Raw genomic sequence first — 13,203 nt, 5'->3', positions numbered from 1 at the left:
ATATATATATATATATATATATATATATATATATATAAAGAAACTCAAACAACTCAACAGCAAAATATGAATAATCTGATTAAAAAATAGACAAATAACCTACACAGACACTTCTCAAAAGAAGTTATACAAATGGCCAACAAGTATATCAAAAAAGTTCATCACTAATGACCAGGGAAACAAATCAAAACCACTATGTGACATCATTTCACTCTAGTTAGAATGGCTAGTATCAAAAAGAAAAGGAAATCATGAATGGTGAAGAGGATGTGGAGAAAAGGGAACTGAGATATACTGTTGGTGGGAATGCAAATTAGCAGAGCCATTATGAAAAACAGTATGACCATTCCTCAAAAATTGAATATAGACATATGATCCTGACATTTGCAGCAACATGCATGGAACTGGAGGATGTTATATTAAGTACAGTAAGCCAGGCACAGAAAGATAAATACTGCATGTTTTCATTCACTATCCAGAAGTTTAAAAAAAAGTCACTCACACAGATGCAGAGAATATAATAGAGGTCACTGGATGGTAGAAGGCATAGACAGAAGGGAATAGTGAGAGAGGGAAGCTAATGGGTTCCAAAGCACAGTTAAGGTTCTAAGGTTCTATGTCACAAAAAGAAATTAAAGCCTACAAAAATCAATTGTGCATTTCAGAATAACTAGATGATAAGAGTTTGATGGTTCCTACACATAGAAGTAACAATATTTGATGAGTTATAAATGCTAACTATACTGATTTGATCTTTACACATTGTATCTACAAACTGAATTTCATTCCTGTACCTCTGAAATACAAATATTACATGTCAATGAGAAACACAAAAACAAAATTTTAAAAAGATATTTGATTGACAAAGAGATGACATACTCTTTCCTTTTGTTTATTTCCTTAGGCAAAAATGTTACAAATTTTTTTTTTTTAAAAAAAGAGTCATTTTTGTAGTAGTTCAGTTCCAACTTTGCCCTTGGGCTCACTTTGAACCCCAAGGACTGACTAAGTTAATAAATTCATGTTAAAACTTGCTCACATCAGGGGTGGGGATGTCATGCATGGGCCATGTTTAAAGGCTTGGGTTTGATCTTAGAACTGCAAAAAATAAAAACCTAAATACATTAGGAATAATACTTTTTGGGGAAATATATTTTTTACTCCAAAAAGTGTCTGACAAATTATAATTTTTGATTCTTAGTTAATTGATAGATATTTTCATGGAAATAAAGTAATTGTGTTACCAAAAAAATGATCAATAATTATATTTAAACTTGCAAATGAAAATAAAATCTGGAAAATCTTGTCTCTACCACTGTGAGATTAATAAGTTCTAATATTTAAAGACTTTGCTGATTAGATCAGTGATTATATAAAAATATAATTTTAAAATGTTTTAAAATAAAACTTGTTAATTTCTGGGTGATCTGCATAACTTAGTGGATCAATATGTTCCAAATAATCAGTGAAAGATATTAGAACACATGAATAAAATTCTTTCCAAATGCAAGATAAAGCAGTGAATTTTAATATAACAGTACAAAAATATCACTGATATAGGTTTAGATTTTCTTGGCATCATTCCTAGATATGTTACTGTATAATTCTTTACAAACTTAAACCAAATAAATATATAATAATTTGAATTAAGAGACAAAAATGAGAACCTAGTTCTCTTCTACTAAACTAGACTTTAATTAAGGTATTTAATTAGGTTTTATATATAAAATTATTTTCCATAAAGCTATATAATTTTTGTCAACATGTAATTGTTACATTACTATTATTTTATTAACAAATATTTTTCAAATTTTCCAACTCCAATTTATATTACAATAAAATAGTAAATATAAGCCATATATAAGTTGGTTTCAATTATTTTTAAATGTATAAAGGAATCCTGACTCAAAAAGTTAGAGAATTCCTGAGCTATTATTATTATTTTTATATTTTCACTAAATATTTAAGATTTGTTCTTTATTTGTAGAAAATTAATATGTATTTTTCAGATACCAATTTTGTTTTTCTGTAGTAATGTATATATGCTTTCAAAATATACAATGCTTTGTGTATAATGCTTACTAAACAAATAATTTGCATCATGTTTGAAAACCATGTGCTATATGCTTTTGAAAATATATAACTAAATATATTAAAAGCTACTAGGGGGAAGGAAATCACAGCAAACCTTCAATTCATTCAGTAATGCCTAAGGCCAGCCTTGTCATTTATTATATTATTAAACATTATTATTAATAATGTTCTTTATATGGCATATTTCATTTAGCCCTTCCAGAAATCTCATGAGATAGATTTAACAGTCTATTGCCATTTTTTAGATCAAAAATTGTTTCAGAATCAATGACATATACAATGTTTATAATATATTTTGGGATGGCTGGTGGCAAGACTTTTATTCTAATGTTCCAATTGCAAATCCATTGATATTTTTTTCTAATTTATCAGAATAAAAAATTAAACAGTTGAACATTATATATTCAGTATGTTTGAAACGTTTTTGATGGTAAAGGGTCTATAGAAAGTGTTTTATCTGAATATTTTTGAAAATTCAATATTCCTAATTTTAAAAATCAATTTTCCCTAAATATGTTAGGTGTTGCATGATTTTCCGAGGTAGTTTTTCTTTTTCTTTTCTTTTTTTTTTTTTGAAATTTGTCATTATATTCAATACACAGATTAACACCCTAAAAATTGTTGGTATTAAGTAATGTGTTTTAAGAACATTTTTTTTCATCTTAGTGGTTATGGAATATCAATATAATTTCTTTATATTGAGAGTTTTCCTATAATCCAATTGGGCTTCCATTGAAGATCACTGAAGACCATACTAAAATAATATTGTGTGTCAAATATGATAAATTGTCTTCTCTACCCAAGCAGGTGTCAATAAGGACATATGCTTCATAATAACTAACTAAACTTTATGGGACACTATGTGCCACACATTTTTCTAAACTCATTACATATATTAAAGGAAAATTCATTATGTGCATTAAAGGAGTTCTAAAACTAGAGTTTATCAGTACTTAATAAATGGATGCTTATTAATGAGAGTCTTAAAACATAATTTCAATTATCTCAGTTGAAGTATAAATAGCCACGAAGAATAGCTAAAATTTCCATTGTGTAGCCTGTTTTAAATCACTTCTCACACTGAGCTACTAACATAACTATTAGCTAATTATAGGAACTTGTCTCTTCTTATCTCTGTTACTGACTTGGGTAACTCTGACAGAATTCTTCAACCCCTCTACAATGAGTTAGTTTGCCATCTATAATCTCTTAAGGAATACTCAAAATTTAGAATATTTTGATCTTCTTAAGCAAAGAGGTGAGTCATATGCACTACAAATATAATTGTTGGGCTTTATGTTTGAATAATAAAGGAGAAAGGAAAGAGCTAATATGTCCTGATTAACTGCCAATTATTTTCACGTGTATTTTCTAACAATTCTATTTCACTAAGAGGAAACTTAAACTCCATTGACTGAGTCCTTTGTTTTTCATTATTTAGTAACTTGGCAGTGAATCCATTTCTTACCATCTCCCATGTACATACTTTCTACTATTCAGTTACTTCCCTAATAGAGAAATGAGTGTGGAAATTGAAAGTGTAAGTAGGTATATGGTGATAAGTATAATTACTGTAGGCTATGCCATGAAGTTCAGAATAAATACTATTTATTTATTCTGATTATGATTGTGATAGAAATTCTAACTAAAACTGAATTCTTATATCTTTGTTTTTAAATATAGGACCAAATTCTTTCATAAATAATCCCAGTTGAATTTGTTATGCCACACAGTTGTAGAAAAGTGTTTCACTGAGCCAAAACATTTCTCAACACCATAATAATTTCTAAACTTCATTTTTTTAGGCATCTTGAAAATTCACATTTATTGAGACCTCATTACATGCTATGTTTTATAGTCTAAGTTCCACAAACACCTCACAACAAATCAATAAATAAGGTAGTGCCCCAAAATGACAATTGTACAGATTCATGCTGTCCTTCTGACTGAAAGTAACTGGAAAATATAAGACAGGCAATAAGCCAGACAATTGTGACAGCTACATAGGCTTTTGAAAACACATATTTGATCTGGAAAACTACTATCTGCACTTCCATTTTGGGATAGAACTTTCTATATTACAAGCTATACCTTAAGAGTTTTAACACAATAGTTATTAGACTGAGAATTATTCCACTTACAATTTATCCTTTGGTCCATAATCATTCACCAAGGCAACTAGAAATTCCAGAAATTCAATTCTTAGAGTCCCTTATTCTAGGTTTTTTTTTGATACCAAAAAAAATCTAATGACTTAAGGAAACAAAAAACTAATGATCAAGATACTAAACATACTAATTAGGTACTGTGATTGTTAAGCCTTAAATAATACACACATGATGTGCTCTTTACACATACTACATACCTACACATGCACACCCTCAAAGAATCTAAGAGGGTTGCAAAACTTTCTCTTAACTGAGTTCACTTCAGATGGAAGTCTAAATCTATTTATAAAGATAGCAAAGCTTTAAATTTCTTGATGATAAATTTTTAAATTAACCCCACTCTGGTATTTAGGTATATATGTTTTATTCTTGCTCTTTTCCTTCACTGACATTTACAAATCGAGTATTTTTAAAAGAAACCGTTACATAATAAATATCATTATGCTTCTGACCCACTTAAGTAACTTCTATAAGGTACATCACAAATGCCAAAAAAGAACTAATCAATACTTTCTTATAGTCCAGGAATCAAAGTCCTAAGAGTTTAAAGACTAAAATTTGATGAATGCTTTATGAATAGGTTTAACTAATGACATATGTGTGCATATATTTCTACACAGTTTTAAGTAGTTTGTGTTTAAATAAAGGTATCCCCTGAACGTTCCTCCTCAAATTTCTTACTCTTTAACAATACTTAATGAATCTCTGATTTCAAATTAGACTAACATAACTCAGAAATGAAAATATTAATTTAAGTGTATTTTATTAAAAAGGATGAAGGCTCAGGATTCATAAAATCAGGAGGAGGGACATGATTTAGTTTTTTATTTTTTACTTTTGGTTTTGGGGATTGAACCCAGGGGTACTTTACCACTGAGCTACATACTCAGTCCTTGTTAATGTTTTATTTTGAGACAGGATCTTGATAAGTTGCTTAGGGTCTCACTAAGTTGCTGAGGCTGGTCTCAAACTTGTGATCCTCCTGCCTTCTCCTCCCCCATTGCTGTTTAGTTTCTAAATATAAAACTAGCATTGGAAATTTTATTTTTCCTTGACAAGTTGCTAGGAATCATAATTTTCCTGCTATAAAATAAATTAATTGAATCAATCTACTAAAAATCTTTGTTATGTAAGTAAAGGTTTTGATCAATGCTCACTTTATTAAATATTAATATACCAATCTACCTCTAGCACCAAAGACCAATTGAATGAGGAGCCTTGAGGTAGAGCACAGCTCAGTGGTCCACTGAGATCCTGGGACTATTGAAGTGCCTTTCTTAAATGCCAGACACTAAACAGGTCCTCAGTTTTTCATTATTGGGATTTGCATAGATTAACTTGCTATTGAACTAGAGGAAGCTTGTCACGGAAGGCTGGGGTTAGGAGTAATAACCCACTAATAGACAAACTCCAAGATATTTGTCTAAATGGTATGTTTCCAAATAATGTAAGATTCCCACATTAAAATTCACATTAAAGATGATTTAAGGAAAAGAAAACATTTTTAATCTTTTTGGTACATCTTTGACAATGTCTTTAGCTTTGACTCAATATGGAAATTTGGATTGTCTCAAAACTATCTTTTGAGAGCAAGACTCACTAATTTTTAATAAGAAAGATTTAAGTGAAGCTTTGCTGTACAAATCTTCTTAAAATTTATAATAGTTAAATTCATTTCTTTTAATTGCCCTCTTTTATTCACAAGCAGATACTAAAGAAACAGTAAGGAAGGGAGGGAGGAGGGAAGGAAAGAACAGAAAAGCCAAGCAATTTTCTTCATGTAACTTTTGTTCTAAATGACAGAATTAAATCATGCCAAAATTGCATTACTTTAGTCCAAAGGTTACTGTAAGACTTAGAGTGATCCTTAAAGCAGTTATAAAAATCGAAATGGAGCATAGAATAAGCTTCTGATTGTAAAAATGGGTAACATTTCAAAGTCCATTTCATAAAAGAAGTCATCAGATCAATACATCACTGTGCCACTTTTAACAATAGTGTCTAAACTTTAGCTTTGATATTGAAATGGATAATAAAAAAGGGAACTTCAATATACACGTAGGTCCATGTGGGATTGTAAGTAACTTACTTTTTGTTTTAAAGTACACACTAGCTAAAATTGCTCTAAGAAACTATGACATGTTTCCAGATACACTGGGGGGAAATAAAAGGGCTTGCACTCATGCTCTTACTGAGGTACTGACTTTGTATTATGAAATAGTATTGAGAGATGACAAAAAGAAGAAAAGCATCCAAAGATACATTTGAGATTCACGGTGAAAAGACCTGAAGTTGAATGCTCTGAAATGTGGAGCCACTTTAATATCCTCCATGAATGGAGCATCTAAGACAAGAGACGGCCTAACATAATCCTACCCTTAGACTGTTGCTTGAGTCCCAGGGATCTGGGCCTATTTGAGAAAGTACATAACAGTAGTGACTTCATGCGTTTATTAAACTCTGCTCAAAATTTGCCAATACCTTCCCATCTCACTAAGACTATAAGGCAAAATCTTTACAATGTTTAACATGCTATGTAATCCAGCTCCCATTACTTCTCTAATCCTTCTCACTGTGCTGTAAATTATAAATCTGTTCCCTGCACAGAAATTACTCTTCCACATGATGTCTGTATGAATGACTCTCACATCATAATCAAGTGTAACTTAAGTGTGAGCTTCTCACTGAGCCTAACTTTACCAGTCTTTTTAAAATAGCAAACAGTCTCTCTCCTCTCCTAGAACTCCTGGCTTCTTTACCCTACTGTATTTGTTTGTCTAGAACATTTATCACTCACTACATTCTATATAATATACATATTATCACTTCTTCGTTATATGCCTGTTACCTCATCTCCATCACAACAAAATATAAGCTCCACAAGAGCTTCACGTGTGCGTGTGTATGTGTGTGTGTGTTTTACTCACTGAACACATTAACCACATTCCAGTACACCCAGACCTAATCCCATCTATTTCATTCACAAATTCTGATCTTTAAATTCAGTGTTTCCAAAAAGTAAAGCCCAGAATTAGCTTAGTTTCAGTCTATTTGATGAACACTAAGCTTGGCACGAGTCTTGAGAACCACATGCAAATTCATTTTTGTCTTTCTCTAACCTCTATCTTGTTTTCTCATTGACTGCACCTGGGATTCTGCTTAAACGCCTGCTTAGGCTACCCAGTTTAAAGTTTTGAGTTTATACAAAACCTAAGCCCCAATTTTCTAGATTAGAAGCTAAATAATCTGTGTGGCCACTGAACCTTTCCTTCTGATGTTTTTTATACAGTCTACAGCTACTAACAGAGAACATACTGAAAGGTTTACTGGACAGGTGACCTGAGGTTAGTTTCCCTATTCTAGATCTCATTAGGTATCAATCCTCCCACTTACATTGTGACCAGTTATTGTGAACATATTCTGTAATCCTACAACATATTATGAAAGAAAATTGAGACCCAGAATAAAGTTTAAATATTAATAATTCTTGCTAAATCTGTTTGGACCAAAAGAATTGCTTCAGTCTCAGAGGTCCAAGTTGAAATGTCTAGTACATTAGTCATTGTCGATGAATGATTAGTATTGAGCAAATGCATAAATAAACCAACAGTGACAATGTTCTGCTTTAGATAAATGGGGACTGAGAAAATTTTAAGATGTGAAGTTTATGAAAAAGGAAACTTTTCTGAGTCATAATTTTTGCAGTATACTACAAAAGTTCAAGAAATCCTACTAATTCAGAAATTCTTATTATTATTTAATACCTCCTATGAAATTCAGATTTATTTTTTTTCTTACAATGGTTATATCTAACTAGAACACTTGAAATATCTATTTGAGCTTTAAATGATTATATCTGCAGAAGGTGAAAACTTTACTTATTATAAGCGCAGGTGATGATTTCCCCATATTTTAGCAGCTAGAGTAACTGAAGTGAGTTGAGGAAGAATTGGCAAAGCATATGCATATTTTTCATACTACCCAGCAACTCTTGATAGATTCAGCTCATTACTTTGCATGAAATCCTAGGATAGAAAATCCTTAGAAATAACATAGAAATCTGTATTCACTGATATGTAAAATAAAATATAAAATTAAAATTTATACAAATTTTATTAATTCTTCCATATCTATAATAGTCAATTTTGAATATATTCTTATCAGCCATACCTTTTATCTGTTATGAATCATTTCTACTAAAATAGTAGGTCAATATATAATAAATAAGTCAACAGTTATAATGTAGCAAAAGAAAAAATAAAAACATAATGATTTTAGGTTTATGATCCCACTGAACCCCTTAAAAATTTCCTAGGAAATTTATAAACTGTTCTTATATAACACAGGATGTTTTAAAATCATGTAATTGGTGGTGAAGTGAAAATTCATTGCTAAATGTTTAAACATTCTTGCCAAAAATGTGTGAGGATTGTCTCAAACATGTTTTCTATTTTAAATTTTAGAAGGCATCCAAACACTCATTTTAATACATTTAACATTAGCTTGACATTTATAAGAATTTGGAAATTTAAACGCAAGTATACAATCCAAAAACAATAGATTACAATACTAGGACTTAGTATTGTAATTACAAAAAAGAACTTAGACTTAATGCATCTCAACTTTTTCTCAGCAGAGGCATCTCTTCCTAAAGCATCTCTGCAACTGCACATCTGATTGCAGCATGGACATTTCCAGAGTTGAGGGTCCCAAAGACAACCCAGTTGTTGCATGCTGCTCAAAGTGGGGAGCGGAGGAGAGTGGAAGGGCGGGGAAGAGGCAACCTTTTACTCCATTTTATTGAACGTAAACTTTCCTCTTTGTCATATTCTTCTATGGAAATCTGTTCAGGCTTCAGAAAGGACAGTTTTGTCCTTCTGTCATGTAACAATCCTTCTAAAACTCTGAGGATTTCTTTTATCATTATCTCTCCCTAAATCTTTTCTTCGTCAGGTCAAAATGCTTTCCTTGGAACATACCTCCTCTGAAAAGCTTTACAGACCCTTGACTCTTCTATTTGCCTTCCTCTGAATTTATTCCTATTTGTCAATGAGGAATAAAATACAATGAGGAATAAAATACATCAGAAGGAAATGCATTGACCAGACCTGTCTGCATCAATGAGCTCTGTATGAAAGCGAATTAAATTTTCTGTCACTATGCCATACTATATGTTCATATTACACTTGCTACAACTCTAACTGGCCTTTCTCATCCTCTCTTTGATTCATCCTTGTACATGTAAAGGACATCATACATTTTCTGAAGAGGGTGTATAGAATTATTTAACTCCAGTTAAGAAAAATAAAGTCAGATTCATGTAAGCTTAGTTCACAGTCCAAGCTGTGAAGACCTCTAAAATGGCTAATCCTTTTATTCACCAGCTTGCCACTTGCATCATATTTGGACAAGTTGACATTATGATAAGCATGGATTTTATGTCTGCCATAAAATCATTACTGACAGTTGAACATAAGAAAATTTCTGTCACACTACTTGAGACTTCTCTCCAGATTGACCATGATCCACTCTGCAATGTTCTTTGCAAACTACTTTCACTCAGTTGCAATTTACCCACCATTATGCTCCCACTTGCATGTGTTATTCACAAGAAAATTAGAAAAAAAAGTTATTCACTGCCTTGCTGAAATGTAGAATCATTGACTATGCTGTACTCCTATTTTGTTGATCTTAAATCTAGTTGTAGAATTTCTTTGGACTGCCACACTTACTTATTCAGTGTTATTCATTCTATAATTCAGTATTTTTTAGAAACCACATGAGATTTTAACAAAAAAATTAAAAAGCAAAAAAAAAAAAATCTGGTTAAGTTTCTAATTCCATTACAATATCTAAAAATTGTTGCTACACGTCAAAATCCTTAATAAATTGGCCTGGTACTATAAAGGAAAACAGAACTCCTACACAGTTAGTGTTTGGTCAGGAAGGTCAGTGCTAGCATCTATAATCGAAAAACAGTTGATGATAGGCAAGAAAATACTTGTCTAACTCATTTCCAATGATCCTCACTGAAAGCTTCCTTTAATCAATTAATACCATACCACCAAAAAGCAAACATGTCAAAATAAAAAAAAAAAAAAGGGAGAGAGAGAAAAAGGAAAAAAAGGAAATAAGGAATTTTGAAACCATAAAAGAGATTTTTTAGCATAAAAAAATCTGGAAAGTGATTGTATTTGTTTAAAATTAAGTTATTCTTATCAGTTATGGAACAAGTTACAGCTACTTAAAACCTCAATTTATAAATTGATCCTAGTGGAATAATAAGTTGAGGGTAAAAACAGATCATGTTATAAAAGCCATTTCAAATTATAAAGACCTACAAATTTAAGGTGTCACAAAACATATTTTATATGTACTTTTTTTTAAGAAAGAGAGAGAGAGAAGAGAGAGAGAATTTTTTAATATTTATTTTTTAGTTTTCTGCGGACACAACATCTTTATTTTTATGTGGTGCTGAGGATCAAACCCAGCGCCCTGTACATACCAGGTGAGCGCGCTACCACTTGAGCCACATCCCCAGCCCTATATGTACTTTTATAATGAATGAACTTCAACGATTTATTCTAGAGCTGACATCCAAATATATTGCAAATAGCCTATAATAATGATAATATATCTAATACAGAATACTGTAGTCTATGGTAGATTTTACATCATCGTTATTTTTCTCAAGATTTCTTATTATATAATACGTAATAATCTCTCAACATTATGGCATTATAAACATTTCTGCATTCACCTCGCTATGCCTAGACTGTTAATTTTACCTCAGAAAAGGCAGGAGCACATGTATGTGCTGGGAAAAATTCTCAGGAACCCACTTGCTCTCTATTCTGTGTGCTTTAAGCTTCTGTCCTGTTCTAAGTGGACAGAAGGATTGGTGTTCTAGCCTCTCCTCTCTGCCAGATGCCTAACAGTAATGAAATACCGTGTATTATTAAAACACATCATGTAATTAAACAAAGATTAATAGTTTAAAATAGTATTCTTAAAGCAGCCATTAAAGATATTCTTAAAATCACTGTCTCAAAATCTTGTTATTTAAGCCACAATGACCCCATTTAACCTCTCAGGGAAGGAAAAGCAAAAAATAAAAGAAAAAAAAAGTTATATAGTGAACTCAAGGTCATTTTTATTTTATAAAATATATAAACAGTGAGTTATTATTAAAGTGAGAAGATTAGGATATATTTTCAGTCCTTTAAAAAACAGTACTCCTAAAAAGTCTAGATTATAACAAGAACAACCAGCAAAACTATGCGACATGGCTTCATTCCAATTAATTAGAAAAGGGATGACTATATTTCAAAACTTTAGCAAATTCAGCCTTATCCAAACTTCCCAAAGCTTAAATATTTTGATATTTAAAACAAAACTTATGTATTTCTTAAATAACATTTTACTTTGACTCAGGTTTCCAATAGCAATGTTTTCTGAAATAATGTTACAAATTCTGTTTTAAAATGCTGCAATGTGCTTCTTTTAAAATTCCTGATAAAATAACACTTCAAAGTCTCCCAAGAGTTTCAGAAATGATATGCATATAAACATTGATGCTCCGATGAGAATAATTTAAGTTACATTAAATATAACTGTTTTCCAAAGCCCCCGAAGTGTATATCTGGTCGCTGTGTCTTAAAATACACAGGACTTAAAAGTCTCCTCTATATTTAAGCAAGAAAAGAAGCTTCACTACAACAAAAACAGGCTTCAGAGAGGGAACGTGATTATGGAAAAGGTGAGGCTGGAAATATTACTAAGAAGGAAGAAAAAAATCCACACACTTTACGACTTTACAAATCCCATTTAAATAATTGGAAACAAACTTGCTTAAAATTAAAAAAAGATGCATCAGCTGCCCTCCATAAAGTTCCAAGATGAACTACATCTTGGGGAAACCTTTCCCTGCAGGGATGGAATGTGATTTGGAGAAACTTTATTTTCTTTTTTTTTTTTTTTTCCCAATTGGAAAAGTTTGCCTCTTGGAAAGAGTTCATAAATCAGTTTACAGAAAGCATAGAGATAGCATGACCGCTTAGAAACAAATGAACAATGAAGAGCGCTCCACGTCCCTGGAGGTAATTCCCTCTACACTAATCTCAGGGAGTTGAACGTGAACTTGCTTCACTCTTCCTCCCTCTTTTCCGAAAGCGCACTCCCTGAGGGCAAAGCGAGAAAGCGGTCCCAGCCAGCAACTCTGGGAAGAAAGGACAAGTAAGGAGCCGCGCCCCTGGAAAGGATGCGGATCAAAAAGCTCCTGCCTCAACGGTACCTCTTTGCTGATGCGCCTGTGGCTGTCGACGCTGTGGGAGTCGCTGCTCCTGGCTGTCCCCGAGGCCCCCAGTGAGCAGCAGGAAAAGGAGGACCCCGGCGGCCCCCGGCATCGTGGTGGCCCGGAGCGAATCCACTTCTCAGGAGCTTCTCAGAGTCGCTCTGCCTGGTCCCCTGGTCCTGGTTTGAGAGCTGAGTGAGCAGCAGCTGCTAGGGAAGAGGAGGAGACAGCCCTCCCTGGCTTTGGCTCAGCCGCCGCCCGAGGGTGGGGGGAGAAAGAGGACACTCCCCCACTCTCCCCCTTCGCAGGCGCTCGGCCCCACAGACACCCAGGCTCAGGCCTTTAAAGGGTCCTCCTGCAAAGGCCGGATTTCCCACAGCGCGCCTTCCTCTGCGATGGGATCATTCCTTAGCCTGATCCATTACCTAAACTTCTTTAAAATTACAAAAGTTGTTGACACCAACCAAAGTACTTTGGGATCTGTGAAATCCCTACACATGGAAAACATTATTTGTGGCAAATCCGTACAGTTAGGAACTCTGGCTCCTGAGAACGTCCTGGCAAAACTGCAGCTGTTGTGAATCCAGGTAATTCAAGACCCTCCCAAGTTTCCAGAGTTCCTCAAGTGGCCCCTGGGAACCCTGAACT

The 13,203-nt window shown here is 33.0% G+C and overlaps 1 protein-coding gene across 8 annotated transcripts in view; it reads right to left on the bottom strand.

The window, feature by feature from the left end:
* Positions 1-12,776, bottom strand: part of Lama2 (laminin subunit alpha 2) — a 559,330-nt gene extending 546,554 nt beyond the window's left edge. For 5 of the 8 annotated variants that reach the window (XM_048798119.1, XM_048798133.1, XM_048798141.1 and 2 more), the window contains exon 1: positions 12,556-12,774. In XM_048798119.1, coding sequence (XP_048654076.1) covers positions 12,556-12,667 — 112 coding nt within the window. In that variant the 5' untranslated portion in view covers positions 12,668-12,774. Of the gene's footprint in view, positions 1-12,555 lie in introns of all 8 variants that reach the window. The other 3 variants (XM_048798152.1, XM_048798156.1, XM_048798128.1) reach the window with 2 other exon arrangements.
* Between the last annotated feature and the right edge of the window lie 427 nt (positions 12,777-13,203).

The sequence above is a fragment of the Marmota marmota genome, unplaced genomic scaffold, assembly GCF_001458135.2.
Source record: "Marmota marmota marmota unplaced genomic scaffold, marMar, whole genome shotgun sequence".
Lineage (NCBI taxonomy): Eukaryota > Metazoa > Chordata > Mammalia > Rodentia > Sciuridae > Marmota > Marmota marmota.
This window is presented reverse-complemented; position numbering and strand designations above follow the sequence as displayed.